Consider the following 16,841-nt stretch of genomic DNA (forward strand, 5'->3'; position numbering starts at 1 on the left):
CACTGTCACTTTATCCTATGCCAGCAGGAGGGTATTTTCTGTTCATTAAATCAGATGCGCAGCAAAAGTAAACGACGGTGGACAGGATGGGTAATTGGTGTCTTGAAACAAACACAAATAATACGCCTAATATCGGCCTAATAAAAAAATTTGCATGGCAAGACAAGCGTGTGCTTGATTCACTGCTTCGATTTGGATGACTTGATTCATAGTCGTAGAAAATTGTTGTTTACTATTTAAGTATTACTGTATTTACAGTAACAGGGTTGCACATTCATGCTTTTTCTCTTTTTTTTCTGCAGCTCACTTGATTTTTCTCTACCTCTACATGGCTAAAGCGTTTTTCCCCAAGTAAAGGGGTTGTGTGAGTGTGTTGAGAGATGCAGATTCACTTTAAATACTACTATTTAAAGTATGCATCGAATATTATAAAGTTTTTTTTAACAATTTCAAAGATGGCATGTCAATAAATGTATAGCAAAAAGCTGATCTGAAACTTATTTTATCAGTTGATATGTAATTTGCTCATCAATCAAGAGGGACGAACAAAAGAAAAACGCCACGGGAGGTGCTCAAGAATTATTTGGTATTTTGATGTCTCGGAATCACTTTTTACAACAGTTACACTTTGTCTCAGCGATCGATAAAGAATTAAAGAAAACCAAAAGTATCGAGATAACTGAGCGTGGCTTTTTGGCCGCATGACGATATATGCTTCCGCCGCAGCTTCGAGTAGTTCCTTGCTTGTCACCGAGAAATGTCATGTCAGACAACCTCTACAGCTCGGACAGACTCAATGCACTGATTATTCGTCATGATAAAAAATTAAAATGTAAAAAAAAAAAACCTAGGTGTCGGAGAGTGTAGAAGTAGTGGAGGAAGTGCCAGCGAGAGGGGCGCGGAGTGACATCAAAACTCCCCGAGCCAGTGGCTGTGTTTCGCCAGCTGCATGTTTGTTTCACTTCGTGCCGAGCATGGCTCACGTTCCAGCGGGTCTCTCGTTCGCCGACGTCCACCCAGCGCAGTAAAACGGAGCGGAACTTTTTTTTTTCTCCAATTTTTGCACAGGATGAACAACAGTTTCACGAGCATGGCGTCGATAGGCGACTTTGACCCGCTCAACGCGTCGATTCCTGCAACCAAAGTTGAAATCACAGTGTCATGCAGGTAAGACAATCATCAACAACGGTTTCGCTTTTTAAACTCCCTTTGTCAGCGTTAGGCTCAATGCCGTCAGTTTTCCAGCTGCTTGCTATTAGATATTTGCGACACTTGAAACTTTTATTACCTTCTGTCACATGGTTTGAAATCAAGTTTTGACTGGCTAATAACTCCGCCCTGACGTCATAAACAAACATGACCTCGCGTGAAACCCAAAAGTCAACAGGTGAGACATTGAAGTCTGCTATTATGACATTGCCGTAGCCGTTGAATTTCAAAACAATGCATGTCTCTGGCAGAATGAACGCGAGTGTTGTCTGATATGTTGTGTGTCCAATCTCAGTTGTAAACATGTCTTTCTGTCCACGGGTGGGGATTTCCTCTTTGACATGGTGAGGGTTCGTGCGGTTCCTTCGGGTGTGCGCACCTTGACCACCAGGGGGCAGTATAGTGCACTTGACGTACCCCGTTTACGTGTGATCCCCGATAACGTTCACATTTCAAAGTCCCGATTTTTCTAACAGCGAACACCTTATATGAACGTAAATTTCATGAGAACGATCACAAAATAATGACAATGCCTCCCGTTACAACGAACTGGGGGAATCTAACTGCCGCCTCGACCTTGCTTATGAACAAAATGTACACCGCGGGATTCCACTCCGTTGCTTAGCAGCGCTACTGATCGACTCGTACATTGTTGTACTTCCGGAGGCACAGCTCGTGGTCCTGAGCACATGGTCCGAAAACATGTCTGGTAAACGGAAGCAAATCTCGCAGTCTGTGAAGGCTGAAATCCCCTTTCACTTTCGAAAGGGAGTCAGCCGAGACTACAAATTGGCAAAGTCACCGATTTCGACAATCATCCGTAATGGCAGCAATCTTGGCCTGGAAACGGTCCGGCTGTACAGGAGCTTTCCTGAAATCTCTGATGGCCGCCACGCCCCTGTTCTGTCCTATGAATTGTAACAGGTGGACATACAGGTTCATTGGATCCTCTGCCATCTCTTGAATGAGTATTTTCTGCCTGTCATCATTAGACTTTATATAATCAGGAGTTTTGGGACCGATATGTGAGTTGATAAAAAAAAAAAGATCACTTATCCGATCACAGGATTGATCAATATGTCTATTTAGATAACTTAGGTGTGTACTGATTTGACAGGCCTGTTGTTTCACTTTCAATACGCTGCGTTGTTGCCCTGGCATAAATTCCAAAGCAGCGGTGGAACTTTCCGCTTGAGTATCCAGACAAACCAACTATTCACACTCTCTTTCACAGCAACGGACCGCTTGGAGTCGTCAGTTAACCGAACGCACAAACCCGTCTGCTAGCCGTTCACGTTTTGTTTTTGTGGCTTGTTCCTCACCCGCATGAGAACAAGCACTTAAAGATGCCCTAGCGAGGCTTATTTTTGGAATGCTAGCGTTGTCGAAAGAGCATGTTATGTTCCACCAAACTATATGAACGCGCTTTGGCAGAGTTTGCTCATGTCTGAGTCACCTGGCTTCTCAGCCCTTCGGGAGGGCGGGAGGACGTTTGTTTTGGTGGCCATCCACCCACCTCCAACCCGAGGCAGCGCTGAAATGCCTCCGCTCTCACAATGCTGCATCATTTTTCTTTTTCTTTTTTTCGACACACCAGCCAGTGTACAATGTCTCCATGGTTACGCAGGTTTGGAAGTTATTGTGTGCGAGGTGACAAAAAGGGGAAGGGAATGCGAAATCGTGTGCGATATAGAGACACAGACTTTCATATCACGGGGAGAATAACCTGACACAAATGATCAAATCTGTATTTTACCAAGGTGTGCCATTAGTGCCAAAAAAACAAAAAAGTGAAGTTTCTTTTTTTCTGGGGCGGGGCGGGGGGTTACATGAGTCACCTCTTGACTTCCATTCATTGATTTGATATTCATAATTAATGGACCGAATGACCGCTCAAGAGTGGAGAGAGTGAGGCCGGAAATAATCGACCCGCTCCGACTGTAAGCTTCCGTTCGATAATGTTTCTGATTCTATAGGGATATGAAATAAGAGCCGGCAATGATGCTGACCCCGACTGAAAACCCGAGCAACCAACCCAACTAAATTATCCTGTTTGGCGCAGACGGAGAGTTAAAGAAACTGTCAGACGCCTCCGCTAAGAACTCGTAGCCGCTCGGAAGGCCGCTGTACAGAAGCTGCTCTTCGATCCCAAAGTGACGATTGAATTACTCTGAGGTGGAGTTATTGTCTGCTTTATGGTGCCCGGGGGTGGGGGGGGGTACTCTGTCGTGGAGAACGGCCTCGAGTCCAAATATTTCATCACGTTCATCGATTGGGCCTGCGCACACGCGCGTGCTCGTCCACACAAGAGCTCATAAATGAAATGCCTGACCCGCCTGCAAGGCCCGAAGTTAATTTGAAAGCTGACATGTTTGTATGATTTTAATTAAACGGGTCGATGCTATCATGTGATTATATAAATGTGCCTGTTCGGAAATAAATGACTTTTTTTTTTTCTTCCCCCCCCCCCAGCACGTCAAATTTTAAAGTTGTAAACCCAAGTGGCGGATGTCGTATCAAGTCACGTCTTCTAAAAAGAGAAATATAGGACATTCTTTGGTTTGCGTCTTGACAGTTTTCCTTTTCTTTCGCACCGCTGAGGAAATGTTTTTTTTTTTTTGTCAGCCTCCCTCTTCTGCCTTCTCTCTCTGACTTTCGTGCCACGGGCTTAGCACTGTCAGCAAACTTTGTAGCTGTTGACAATAATAACACGCAGGTTCTCAGATATTCTCTCCGGTGCAGAGAAAAAGTACACGTTTATATTTAAAAAAAAAAAAAGTCAGCTAGCAAGCCTGCTCTTCCCTGTAGTTGTTGTTGTTGTTGTTTGCATTGAGGATCTTCATGAATATATTTTGAGATTTGTGAAATTTGAGGTTTGGAGTTGACGGTTTATCATGTTAGCCGGCCGATCTTTCAAAATGTAATGTTGGTCATTTGAAATCTGGTTTTGAATCTCGACAAAGGACTTATTTTTTCGCAATTGTTAGCGTCCTGTTCAACACGGCGACTACTCAGCCAGCGGCGACACGTCTCTGTTTTTTTACAGACGGATTTTGCTGCGGACTGACAATTTCAACTCTCGTGGAGATAATTAAAAACTTGCTAACAGGGAGCCGGCTGAATGGAAGCAGACAAGGGGAAGACACTTGAGGTTATTGGGCTGCAAGCCAAGAAAAGGATCGAAAGTAGGTTGGACAAATGTAGGTCACGGAAGGGCAGATTTCTTTTTTTAATGAAAGTGGATACTGATTCAATACAAAGGTTAAATGTGAACATTTTCACATTTGATTCTCACGATGCACCTTAATTTATCCCTTGTGGATTTTGAGTTGATCACCCAAATGTCTCGTGACACCCGCGAACGCCGCCAGATCAGTGCTGGTTGACGTTTGTGGATAGGATCGGAAGCGCCGCCAACATTGTTTGTGTAAAGAGCATTTTGGCACTAAGTACTTTCTTCATGCACCCCCCCCCCCCCCCCCCCTTGCTGCATCCTTGCTGTTTTATTGTGTTGGCTTGGAAGGGAAGCCAAATGATTCCCACCCACTAAGTCCTTGGCAGGCTCAGACGCGAGCTTTTTGTTTAGTCCCAACTGAGCTGATATTTTACCTTCGTGCTTCTTTGTTTGTGCTAATAATATGCAGTCAGCTTTCTGGTAGCACCTGTCAAGGTAAAGGATTTCCTTCTTGAGCGATTTGATTGGCACAGACAAAGGGAAGAGTTGAATCACGGTCAAATAACCAAGGCACAAATTCGCCTTTAAAGCGGCCCCCGGTGCAACCATTGATTTTTAGCGATGCCCAACAATCGAGAATCTTTTAATGCCTTCCCCCCCGATTGCGCCGACTTCAATCTATAGCAGGGGTGGGCAAACTATGGCCCGCAGGCCGGATCCGGCCCGTTGGTCTTTTTAATCCGGCCCGCCGAAGATTGGTGCACAATTAAGGTTTGATTGCATTCATTTTGTTTGGACTTGTAATGACGGGTATTTCAACACCAGGTGGCGCAGTTACTTCAAGTTACAGAGCACAGGGAGGGAGGGGAAGACGAAGAAAGAGGGAGAGAGTAATGACCATGGAAGGGAAAGTGATATGTATCTGATTAAACGAATCGGGTAACAAAGTACGAAACATTCAGTCGGAAAGACTCAAATCTACGAGACTCTGAAAAACAAGGAAGCGATTCTTACTCAGTCCGATTCTGGCAATTTCCATGCTCGGAGTGAATTGCTTGTGGCTCGAGTAAATGAGCATTTCCTGGAATGGTTTGATTGTTATCATGTTAAAAACTTTCCGCAAACTGGACCGCTAATAAGAGTCGGAGAGCAGTCAAATGTGTAGAGCGTGAACAACAGGGGGCTCAGTACACATCCTTGAGGAGAACCGTTGCTGAGTGTGATGGTGGAGGAGAATGTTACATTATTACTGGCATACAAAGACATTGTGCCATCTTCTTTATTTTCTATTTCTAACTTTTGGCCCGGCCCTCCACAATATTTTCTGCTTCTCACTTGGCCCCCCCGGGAAAATAATTGCCCACCCCTGATCTATAGCAAGGCGTTGCATTGGCCTTTTTGGCCCTCCAAGAGCTCCACCAATGAGCGTCTTTTTGAAAACAATAGTGGAAAGCGTCACCCGGAGGCCACGTCGGGGTCGCCCACTGCGAGAGGCTGCGTTCGTCGCCGGCTCAACGCGCAAAAAAGGATGGCGTGGGCGACGCGGCCGAATTTCCTGGCGTCTGTTTACGTGTGCCTTCTTAGCAGCGGGGAGCTCTCTTGGTTTTTGATTGAGAACACAAAGGGCAGTCAGACAAAGCCACAGTACCTCCAAGAAACCTTTCAAGGCCCGCCGTAAATTGATCTCTTGAATTGGCGAGTGTGACTCGCGACTCCCCCTTATGTTTGATTCTGAGCGGAGAGCCGTAAGTTGAAGTGCGTTTCCCAGGCCCAAGTGGTGTTGCCGTGCGGTTCAGACTCAAGGCTGTAAAGATTTATGCACTGTGAGGAAATGACAATCGACCCCTTTCCTTCTGTTGCTCTTTTCCTTCGACTGGTTTGCCATGAAAGTCACACTGTGTGTGTGTGTGTTGGTTACGCCATGTTAAAAAGGAATTTATGGCTGTTGTGGTGTATGTGTAGGAGAGAGGGTGGGGGCAAAAAAAAAAAAAAAAAAAGGACAGATTGGAAAAGTCATCTACGTTTTGTAATATGATTTTTATCAGATTTATTTGTTTGTTCAGTTGGCATCCAATTTTGCCAATATGTGACCAAGGGCAAGCCGTTGACTTGCGAATCCCTCGCCGGCGTTCAAAGCGTAGCGCAAGTGGACCGCCAGAGAGCCCACTTGAACCCTTTCGTAACTCGCCGCTGTGGGAGCTCGAGGGGGGGGGCCGTTCCGCTGAATAGGCGTTAGCGTAGACACGTGTATGCTTAACACATCATGATTGATGGCTATCGGCTCATCAATGGAAAAAAAAACGAATGCCAGGGTACTGATAAATGATTTGTACTTTTTACCCGTTGAGGCAACGAAAAATCAAAATTGAAATTCCGCCGTGAAAAATCTCTCCGCCATACGAAATGCTTTAAAGCCGACACACAAACATGGGGAGCACTGGCACACGCGCGGTCTGTCAGTCATCCCGTCTATGACATTTCAGTGCCCATAAGCAGCAGGGCTCACTGTGCTGCTGTGACATTTCATTCCCATGGATGTAGATTAGCTCCCACAGGATCAATATACATCATATAAAATCTGAATTACACTTCATGACCAAAAAAAAAAAAAATCGGCAAGACAACAGCTTTCCCTCCACCCGATTTCCCCCCGCAAATGATGTCGCAGCTGTCTCGAGAGCTCTTCGGATCGACGGCCGCGACACGAATTCTGACCATTCCGCAATAAGATGCCCTCGCGTGCACTTGACAAGCCGCCGCGGCCTTGTTTACAGCGAGGAGTCCGGAAAGCAAGAGAAATCAGCCCTAATGAAGTCACGTCCCCTGTCACACAAGACGGAAGCTGTTTGAATTCCTCTCGGAGGCTGTCTCTCTCTTTCTCCTTCTCGCATGTAGAAACTGACATTTAGGTTTCCTCTTCATAACATCATGTACAGCTATGGGAAAAAACAAACAAAAAACTCCTGTCGTGTTGTCAGGAGACCAAACCATTGCAGAAAGACACACAGGAGCTAAGTCACGCTCAGATATGACACACGTTCCAAACGCACACACACAAACAACATACGGCTGTAAAAAAAAAAAAAAAAAAAAAAGATGAGCAGGTCATTCTCATCAGTTTGGTATCATTTGGAATGTTTTCCCCGAATGGCAGGCAGCTTGACAGCATTTGGCCCGCGACACGTGCTGATGGAGGCCAGTCGGACTAAACCGCAACGAAAGCGGCATGACAAAGGCAATTAAGGTGAAATGCCACCGGCGCAGATGTGCGGCGTACATGACGGATGTGTAGTTTGTCGCGCGCGTGGACGCCGGCGTGTCTGCTTGTGCGTGTGCGCGCGCCGAGATGTTCTCTTGGCTCTCCCAACCCTTGTCAGGAAGAATTAGGGCAGCCCTCTTGGAGAAGCGGAGAGAAAATACAAGCTGCTGATGCTCTCCTGCGGAGTGTGTGTGTGTGTGTGTGTATGTGGGGAGGGCAGTGAGATGCTCATCAAATGGGATAGATCAATGAAAAATGCAAGGCGAAAAAGAAGCAGTGGAGGGGAAATTGGTACGAGTGAAGGGAGTGGGGGCAAAAAAATAAATAAAAGGACAGGTACTTGTGGCTGTGTGCTTGGCGACCTGCTGAGAACATCGGAGCACGCCCGGTTGGGTTCCCCTCTCGTACTGCGTCTCCTAGAATATTCCCGCTCCGTTGCTAGGCGCAACGACTCGACTCACGTTGGCGCTGCTACTGTGCAGCCGCGCCAAATTGTAAATGGAACCGCGCGATAATACGGCGCACTTAAACCACAACTCTTAGGTGTGTCACGAGAAGCGTGTTAGTATTAAGCTACTTTGAAACGGGTTCAAGAAATGCGTGAAGGCCTTGTTAGTATTTTCTTTGGGAGCAGGAGAAAAGCCAAGCCGAGTGGAAAAACACACACACACAAAGAATGGACCGAATGGAACAGTCCTGAAAATAGTTCTTTGAAGGAAAGGAGTTTAATGTGTGACCGCTGGAATTTGAAATCTGGTCGAATGGCCATGACGTGTGGGGTCCCCCAAGTGTCAATTCTCGGACCCCTTCTGTTCAGCTGCCCTTTTGTCATGGCTATGCAGAGAAAGCACATTTTCAATTCAAGGCCTTCTCCCTCCACGACCCAACCTTTTTTGTTATTTTTTTTGAACCACAAACTGGTTTAACAAGACATATTTTGACAAACATTTCTAGCTTTGGGCTAAAATATCTTTTCATCTGTCTGTGAAGAAATCTGTATTTGTAATGGTAGTCTTTGAGCACCGCGTTACAGAACAAAATTGAGTACTTGTTTGCTTGTACAAGGTGAGCGCGAGTGTTGAACTGGTTAAGCACTAGACCGTGTACGCTTTTGTGTGGTCTCCATACTGAATGTGCGTCAGTGTATTTAGTTCAGTCTCCCCAGACCTTACTCCTTTTTCAGGTCACGGTCAAATTGGCGACCGACGGAAGGAACGGCACAGAATGGCAGTGACTGTGGAAGGAGGGATGAAGAAATAGAGAGAAGATGGGCAGGGAAAAAAAACAAAAACAAAAAAACAATGGGCGCCTGCGGCTGTCTTTGAGAAAATCCCCTTTTCACCATGAGGTGAGATCAGAGAGGAGGCAGGAAAGAGAGCAAACGATGGCAGAGAGGGCGCGAAATACCAAAAAAATTCTCCCGGCGAAATGTGGGCCGTATAATTTGAAAGGGAATTACCTGGCTGATAGATATTCTTTTATTGATTTTTTTATTTTGCCTTTTTCTGCCATCTCTTTTCTCCAGCGACAAATGTTTTCAAGAGGAGAAGGTTTTGTCAGGCGGCGTGACACAACATCGGTGGCGTGACCTCTCGGGCGTTGCCCAAAAAGCCACATCAACGCGTAGTGTGTGTGTGTGTGTGTGTGTGTGTGTGTGTGTGTGTGTGTGTGTGTGTGAGTGTGTGTTAAGCCCCAAAAGGGGAGCCGGGCTCCCGATGGGGCCGATGCATTATAGCGGAAAAGGTAAAATACCTCAAACGCGTGCGGGAAAAACATACAGCGACTATACCGGTCAAGGTGCCACAGTAGGCTGTCATGAAGTTGCTATGGTAACTGTCCAGCTGTTACCGTGCGGTTCTGCAACGAGCCGCGAAACACTAAGCCGGCGATTCCAATCAGATTTCCTGGGAAATTGTTGACTGATGACTCTTTTTGCTTCCCGCATAATTGCGAGCAAACGTAATCTGCATAGCTGTTGGTTGTAAGATAAATGAAATTATATATCGATGCATTTTTGTTTGTTGTTGCTCAGTTCATGTCCAAGTCATCGTCAAAAAGACGTTGCGCTTCACTTCATGCCTAGTTTTGCTCTTTATTTGGCAATTGCATAAGTGAGTGCTTGAAAAGGGCAATGGCATGTATTCATGCAGAATATTTTAGCGTTTGACATTTGAACATGATTGTAAAAGCGGGCTGGTGTTTGTTAGCCAAGGGGGGAGGGAAGCGGGATAAATAGACTGCTTTGGAACAATCTGCAAGTTGAAATCCAAAAAGTCCACTTGATTACAATAATGTATTTTTATGTCGTTATTTTTTTAAATCCATTGTAAGCATTTTGTCTGTTGTATATCGCAGCACTAAAACATTACCTGAAAAAAAAGATTGGACTCGGGAACCTTTTATCCCTTCAGACCTGTCTGAAGCGGGTGGGCAGCTTTTAGTTTTCCGCCCCCTGCCTTGGGATAAAAAAAAATAAAAAATAAAAAATGGAAGGCTGGGGAGAGAAAACCAGAGTGAGAGAGAGCTATGAATCATTCACGTTCTCCTGTGAGGTGGAAATCCTGAAATCGGGTCTTCCGCACGCACACACACTGACAGGGCGGGGGGGGGGGGGCCCAGGAGCCCATTTGGAGTGCCACCATCCCTGTGATGCGCTCTGAGCAGCGGCTGCTCGTGCACCGTGAAGCCTTAAATATGCTCCGCGGGGGAAGATGTGTATTTTAGATCCCCCCCGACTCGGCACGGGAAACTGCCCTCGGATTTGCCCAGTTTACCAGCTTTCCTCCCACGATTGATGCCGAGCGGCTGTTCAAATATCATTTCCACCTCGCCACAATATGGGTTGAATTTGATCTGGCCTTGCTGCCTTTTCTGCAGCGATCCAAATTTTGTGGGGTTGAGTGCAGTGCGGTTAGATATCGAAATCGGTTCTCATCAAAGCCCGAGTGGCGCTGCACCGATGTGACCTCATTGACGATCGAGCGAGGCCACTCGATGCCCGAAGACGTCCCCCGCCCGCGCTCAAATGAAGTACCACCATTCATCTTTCTATTCTCAAATTAGAAATAATGATTAGCGCTCAAGCGCCCCCTTCATACCAGTCGGTTCATTTGACCGCTTTTCGTGATCTCTGTTGTCCACTCATTCGCCGGCCGTGACTGAACCGCATCTCTGTTTTCCTTTTTTTTTTTTCGTAGAAACCTGCTGGACAGAGACACGTTCTCCAAATCGGACCCAAGTAAGACCAACGTGCTTTTGTTTTGTCAACATGCAAACAAAGGGGGTGGTGGGCGGGGGGTGGGGGGGGGGGGTCGACCGAGTCGGAGGGGGGGGGGGGGCGGGGGTGGAATGCATCAAGCAATGGCGCAATTGCCACAAAAGCGTGTCGGCACAAAACCAACGTGGGGTACGAATGACAAGGTGATGACGCTGACGGTGATATCCGCCCCCCCCCGGGGGGGGGGGGTGGCAAGTGGGAGGACCATACATGAAGTGACGGCCCGCTGAGGGAAAAGAGCAACTTGAAAATGTTTCTCTTCCAATTTGTCCTTCTCCCCACTGACATTTTTCTCCGCCCCCCCCACCCCCCTCCCACCAGTATGTTAATACGGGAATACACACTTATCCGAAATGACATCAAAGAGTGAGCGCTATTATTTGAGCTTTGAGATAATTACTTCCAGGAAATTGCAAAATGCCCCCAACTCTATGCCCCCCCCCCCCCGTTGCAAGAGGAGAATTACGCGCACGTGTTGCGATGGCGGCATTACGTCTAAACGCACACTATTAGCGCTTTGATGTTTCCTTCGTGAAGGCGCAGGAATCGCATTCTGATTAGAGCTTGCCGCTCGTGTTGAAACTTTGATGACGTTCATGTCATGTGTCCCGTGTTGGCTCTGTTTTTTTTTTGTTTGTTTTTTTTGTTTTCAGTCTGCGTCCTCTACACGCAAGGCATGGGCAACAAGGAATGGAGAGAGGTGGGTGTTTAGCTTGTTATTTGTACTTTTTTCCCCATGAAGCTTTTCATTTCATTTATCGGCTGATTAGCCGATTGTCTGAATTTTGGAACCGTGCACCTTTTGCTTTTGTGAGCTGTCGGTTTCCGTTCAGGCCTTCCAAAACAAAACAATCCAAGACGCAACAACGGGGCTCTTTGAGCACCCCCCCCCCTTTATTTATTTATTCATTTCAAATAACAACCCAATATGTGAGACACGTCTGCGAACACGTGGCTAACGGCACCGCAATAAGTGCTGAAAATTCCCGAATGGAAATGAGGGGCGAAATCTCTGCGCGCAATCATTTGCGGGGTTATTCATCGGCTTCTGAGTAGTCCCCGTCGCCCGCTCGCATCGTTAATAGGCGACGCTTAAATGCCAAAGCGGAGACTGCCTGACCCTCATTGACATGATCTGTCAGCGGCTCCGCATTGATTACTCGCCATAAACGTCTCACCAGCCACTTTTGCTCTCGAGTCGGAACTTGACAAATTATGCACATGAATCACCGCCGCTCTCGTTAATGGCCTTGCCTCAGTTGGGTTATTTACTGTCCGGGTGGTAGCTACATTGAAGGGTTTTACGTGCCCCCCCCCATACCCGTTTTGTTTTGATTTTCAGTTTGGGAGAACCGAGGTGATCGACAACACGCTGAATCCAGACTTTGTGCGGAAATTCATTTTGGACTACTTCTTTGAAGAGCGGCAGAACCTTCGATTTGACTTGTAAGTAAGCACACATTTTTTTTTGTGTGTGTGTGTGTTTCTGCGCCACCTAAATCAAGTCTCAAGGCCTCCGGAGCAGGTTTTCAATGATTTCTCCAGGAAAGGGTTCAAAGAAACACACGACCCACAAGAGTGATTTTTGTTTATTTTTCGAGTCGACACCGGCGCCAGGTTGTCTCATTTCTCCCACGTGCTCGGGTTTTTCCCGCCCCACGCCGGCGTCAGCCCGCGTATGAACCGACAAAGCTCCATGGCGACGTCTTTGCCTTTTCATGTGCGCTCCTTTGCGTGAGTCATATGCCGCTGAGAGACGGTTGGACTTTGGGCAAATGAAATCAGATAACTCTGACCGCAGGTGTGACGCCCCCCCCCCCCCCACCACCCCCCCGCTCTCCGATTACATTCCTCATTGAATTAGGAGAGCATTTCGCCGGGGTTTTATTTTATTAGACACAAATCAATTATATTCTAATCTGTGAGACCTGCAGATAAACCGACTGGGATTTGTAAGTGAGACTTTGCCCAGAGTTGATTGAAAGTCCGCCTTGTAGCTTTTTACCTGTTCAATAAGAGTGCTGCAAACATAATCTCGCGGCAATGATTATTTTTCTGCGGCAAATGGCCGTCATTTGTAGCTTTCGTCTTCTCGATTACGAGGATTGATCTGATGGCCCTGCGATGTGCTTTTGGTGGCCCGGCTCGCCTGCCCGTCATTCACAATCCCGCATGACCTGTAATAACAGCGGAGAGGGGGCAGTTAGGAGCGAATCTTCAGGTTGCATTGATCGCGGCAATCTTCTTTCCTTGCTTTTGGTTCGAGTACAGGCAGCAACATGAATTAAAACGGCGTGGGCCTACGTTCTAGGGGCTTGTCTCTTTTTGAGTCGGTCCACGTTTGTGTACATGCCGCACGTGTCGCGCGCGGTCCTCGAGAGAAAATCGTTTTGATCACGCACGTGTGTTCGGTATTCCCGGCGTAGCCGCGTGTCGTGTTTCCGGCTCTATGCGCGGTGTCACAAAGGGTAACCATAACAACCGGGTCCTAAGTGACCCGGGTCCCGGGTGTGACATCACACTAGACGGGGAGATGCATTAGAATCGTAATCTCAGATGTACGTCTGTCAGATTTCTACGCTTGACGAAAAGCGAGCAAATTTAGTCAAGCACATAAAATGGCACACAAAGTTATTACAAGTTAGACGGTTTACCGCGGTTTTCAAAAGCCAAAGTGTCAACGACTGCCAGGCCGCTTGCCGAGTTGAGTAAACGAGCCGCTACTTTGAAATGAGTTGCCTCCACTTGACTTCTCGGCGGGCAGAGAGGGGAGGGCCGAGCAGTTACGCACGGAGGAGGAGGAGGAGGCCTGTTCACTGTGATTACGGGGTATTGTCCTGCGAAGAATTATATTGAGGGCCGGCTAAAAGTGACTCCCCAAAGCCACGCGTCGTATCCCAAATCCTAATTACAGTCCACTTGATACTCCTCACCCTGAACGTTCTTTTAAATCAACCCCCATCTCCCCCATCTTTCAAAATATTACCCAATAAATGGCACTGCACTTTTAGTGACGGCTGACCCGGAGCTGTGAAATGATCTCCGATTGTTGAACGAATGGCCTGCTTGATTGCCTCCAATTTTTATGAGGAGCCTCTGCACTTTTGAGAGCTATTTCGGGGCAAATTTTCTCTCTGCGGTTATTGTGCGAGGAATATGAGGTGTGAATAATCCTCCCAATGATCGGTCGGTCAGCCATACCAGACATTGAAGTATCTCGAAAACCCTCTCGCGCAGAATATGGATCCCCTCGCAATCGTATGTGTGACATCCAATTAGTCCGTTCAGTGTCAGTTTAACGGGGGGGGGGGGGGGGGGGAAGCCTGCGACGCCGCGAAGTGCATTCCCGCCGCTTCTGGCGCGATTGCTGGTGACAAGCTGCCTGGCCCAGTATCCGTCTGCAATCCCCCGTTGTGTTCCCAGCTGAGCTCTTGCCCCCCCCCCCCACCCCCGCTAAAAACGTTGTAATTCACCACATCGCTCGCGCGCTCCCCTCTGCGCAGGTACGACGTCGACTCCAAGAGCGCCAACCTCTCCAAACACGTGAGTACCCAAACTTGTCCTGTCCGTTTTGACCGCTGCTCCTCTCTTTCTGATCTCGCTGTGTGTGAAAGGGGCATACGTGTGTGCGTGTAATGTGTGGTGCGCAAGAGAGAGAGAGAGAGAGAGAGAGAGAGAGAGAGAGACGAGGCGCTCTGGCTAATAACTCCCATTAGTAGCAATTCAGCCACACAACAGTCATCGGGTCATTACCCTGAGTGTGTTTATCATGTGCTCTAGGAAAATACTCCTCGCGCAGCTTTTGGCTGATTTTTAGGCAATTAACTAAACAAGTACATGAGGAGAAAAGATAGGAGTGGAACGATATGTTGCCCGTGTTAGGATGATAAATACACTCCTTATTGTCGGCCGTTTCCTCCGCCATCTGCTTCTTCCTTGACAATCACACCATGATTTTGTGGTTCAGAAAAAAAAATACGATCATATTATCATAATATGAAAAATGACAATTCTGCCCCCCCCACCATCTCCCTTTTACTCTCCTGTACTGCACCTGCAATTGATCCTCATTGGAAGTGACAAATCATTGTAACGCTGATCCTGATCGTGATCGTAAATGAAATTCCCAGCCATCATTTTCTTTCCCGCCGTGGCTTTTTGTCGCATTTCTGTCTGTTTTGTCTCTTTTCCTCTGTCACCGTCTTTCTATTTCTCCTTTTCCCCCGTTTCACTCCGTCAATGTATCTTCCCCCCCCCCCCCTGCCCCCTGCCCCTCGCCATCACATCATCTCGAAATCAATAAACCCGGTACAAGAAGAGACAGGCGCAGCGCCCACCCCCCCTCCTCCCCCGCTTAGATGATGCTGGTCTCCAAAGGGACGCGGGTGCGGGGGTGGGGGGGGGGGGGAAGCCACAGAGCCAATCCATTAGAAGTCTTTTAACATGAAAGGTGTAGGCTACGGTCACACCTGGGAACCAGTTGAGAACGCCGACGAAATATGGGGGGGGGAATTTGGCACGCGCACTCTCATACAGGGCCCACCGGTGTGCGATCTGTAAACGAAGACGCCACGGGATACGAAGTTGACAATTTAACCAATATTTCGGCAGCCAGCGCGCACTTAAGCTTTTGTTTGAAATGGTATCGCACGGAAGACAAGTCAAGACAAACCACAGAGCGACTCCAAAGTTCTCCATGAAGGATTGTTTCGCAATCTAAATCCGTTCTGGCAACAAAGGCTTTTGGAGGTATTTAATGTGTCGACGGTTTCAGCATTTAATTAGTAGCGTCTTCTGGAAATGTGAAATGACAGTCGCGCGCACACCCACACTCCTCTTCTGTCGATTTTAAAGCGTCGCATTGAACTTTTTCCTACTGAATCCAGCTGCGCCCACACAACTTCATAATCTTTTGGGGGGGGGGGGGGGTTCGGTTTATTTATTTTTAATCTAGTGCTAATGCTGTTTAATATCAAATTGATCTTTTAGTTACACACAGACACAATTTCTATTGTTGTCCTAAAATACAAACTAATGAGGTAAGAGCAAATTCAAGTCGTGATCTGCGTTCCTTTTTGTGCCTTAACTCATTCAGTACCAGCCAATTCTAGACCAAGTCTGAAAAGACGTTTAGAACCGTCTTTGGGAGTGAATGAGTGAATGGCCCAGCGGCGGCTTTATTAGCAGCCTCTCTCATTCCAACAAGAAATGATCATGACAATAACCTCGCTGAAGCAGATTCAATAAAATCTGAATGCGACAGTCCATCTATGTCATCTTAAGGGTGTGTGTGTGGGGGGGGGGGGGTCGTATTAAACCACGTCATAAAACAGCAGCAGCTCACACCGTGGCTGCTGATACCGAAAAAAAAAACATGTCTGCGCCTCTCTCGTGTAGGATCTTGACAAACGTTGTCATCATGTCTGCTCCTCGCCAAGACGTGTGGAGATGCCATATTTCCCAAGTAGCTCGCTTACAAATTCATTTATTCGTTTACAGCGTCATGTGCGGCGCACGTCCGTTTCCCGTGTTTGGGCTCCTCTTGCATTTCTGTCTCTCCCAATGCAAAGTCTCATTCCGTGCGCTGTGAAAATGGAATTTAATTTCGCAGGAAAGTGGCAGGGGAGCCGAGTGGGGCAGCTGTGAGGGCTATTGGGAGAAAGACTCAATCTTCTTGCCAATATTATCTCCCAATGGGGAATGTAAAGGGGCCACAGAAACGGTTTTGGGTCTGTCTGGCGCTTTTCATTTCTTTCGGGCTTTTTAGCCATGAATACTGAGCAAATTCTCTCTATTTTTTTTTAATTGCTTCTCCTCTGTCATTAACCCTGCAGGACTTTCTGGGCCAGGCCTACTGTACATTGGGCGAGGCGGTCGGGTCTTTGGGCAGCCGCTTAGAAAAGCCTCTCGGGTGAGTGGAC

General features: G+C 47.3%; 1 protein-coding gene across 1 annotated transcript in view; it reads left to right on the forward strand.

Annotated features, from left to right (window-relative positions):
• Positions 1-937: 937 nt before the first annotated feature.
• LOC147186238 (copine-8) overlaps positions 938-16,841 on the forward strand; it is a 32,757-nt gene continuing 16,853 nt past the window's right edge. The window contains exons 1-6 of the mRNA XM_086102971.1: positions 938-1,167; positions 10,841-10,881; positions 11,574-11,620; positions 12,263-12,366; positions 14,424-14,463; positions 16,755-16,831. Coding sequence (XP_085959097.1) covers positions 950-1,167; positions 10,841-10,881; positions 11,574-11,620; positions 12,263-12,366; positions 14,424-14,463; positions 16,755-16,831 — 527 coding nt within the window. The 5' untranslated portion in view covers positions 938-949. The remainder of the gene's footprint in view (positions 1,168-10,840; positions 10,882-11,573; positions 11,621-12,262; positions 12,367-14,423; positions 14,464-16,754; positions 16,832-16,841) is intronic.

This window comes from Hippocampus guttulatus, chromosome 22 (assembly GCF_054856545.1).
Source record: "Hippocampus guttulatus isolate MCC_2025c chromosome 22, RoL_Hgut_1.0, whole genome shotgun sequence".
NCBI lineage: Eukaryota > Metazoa > Chordata > Actinopteri > Syngnathiformes > Syngnathidae > Hippocampus > Hippocampus guttulatus.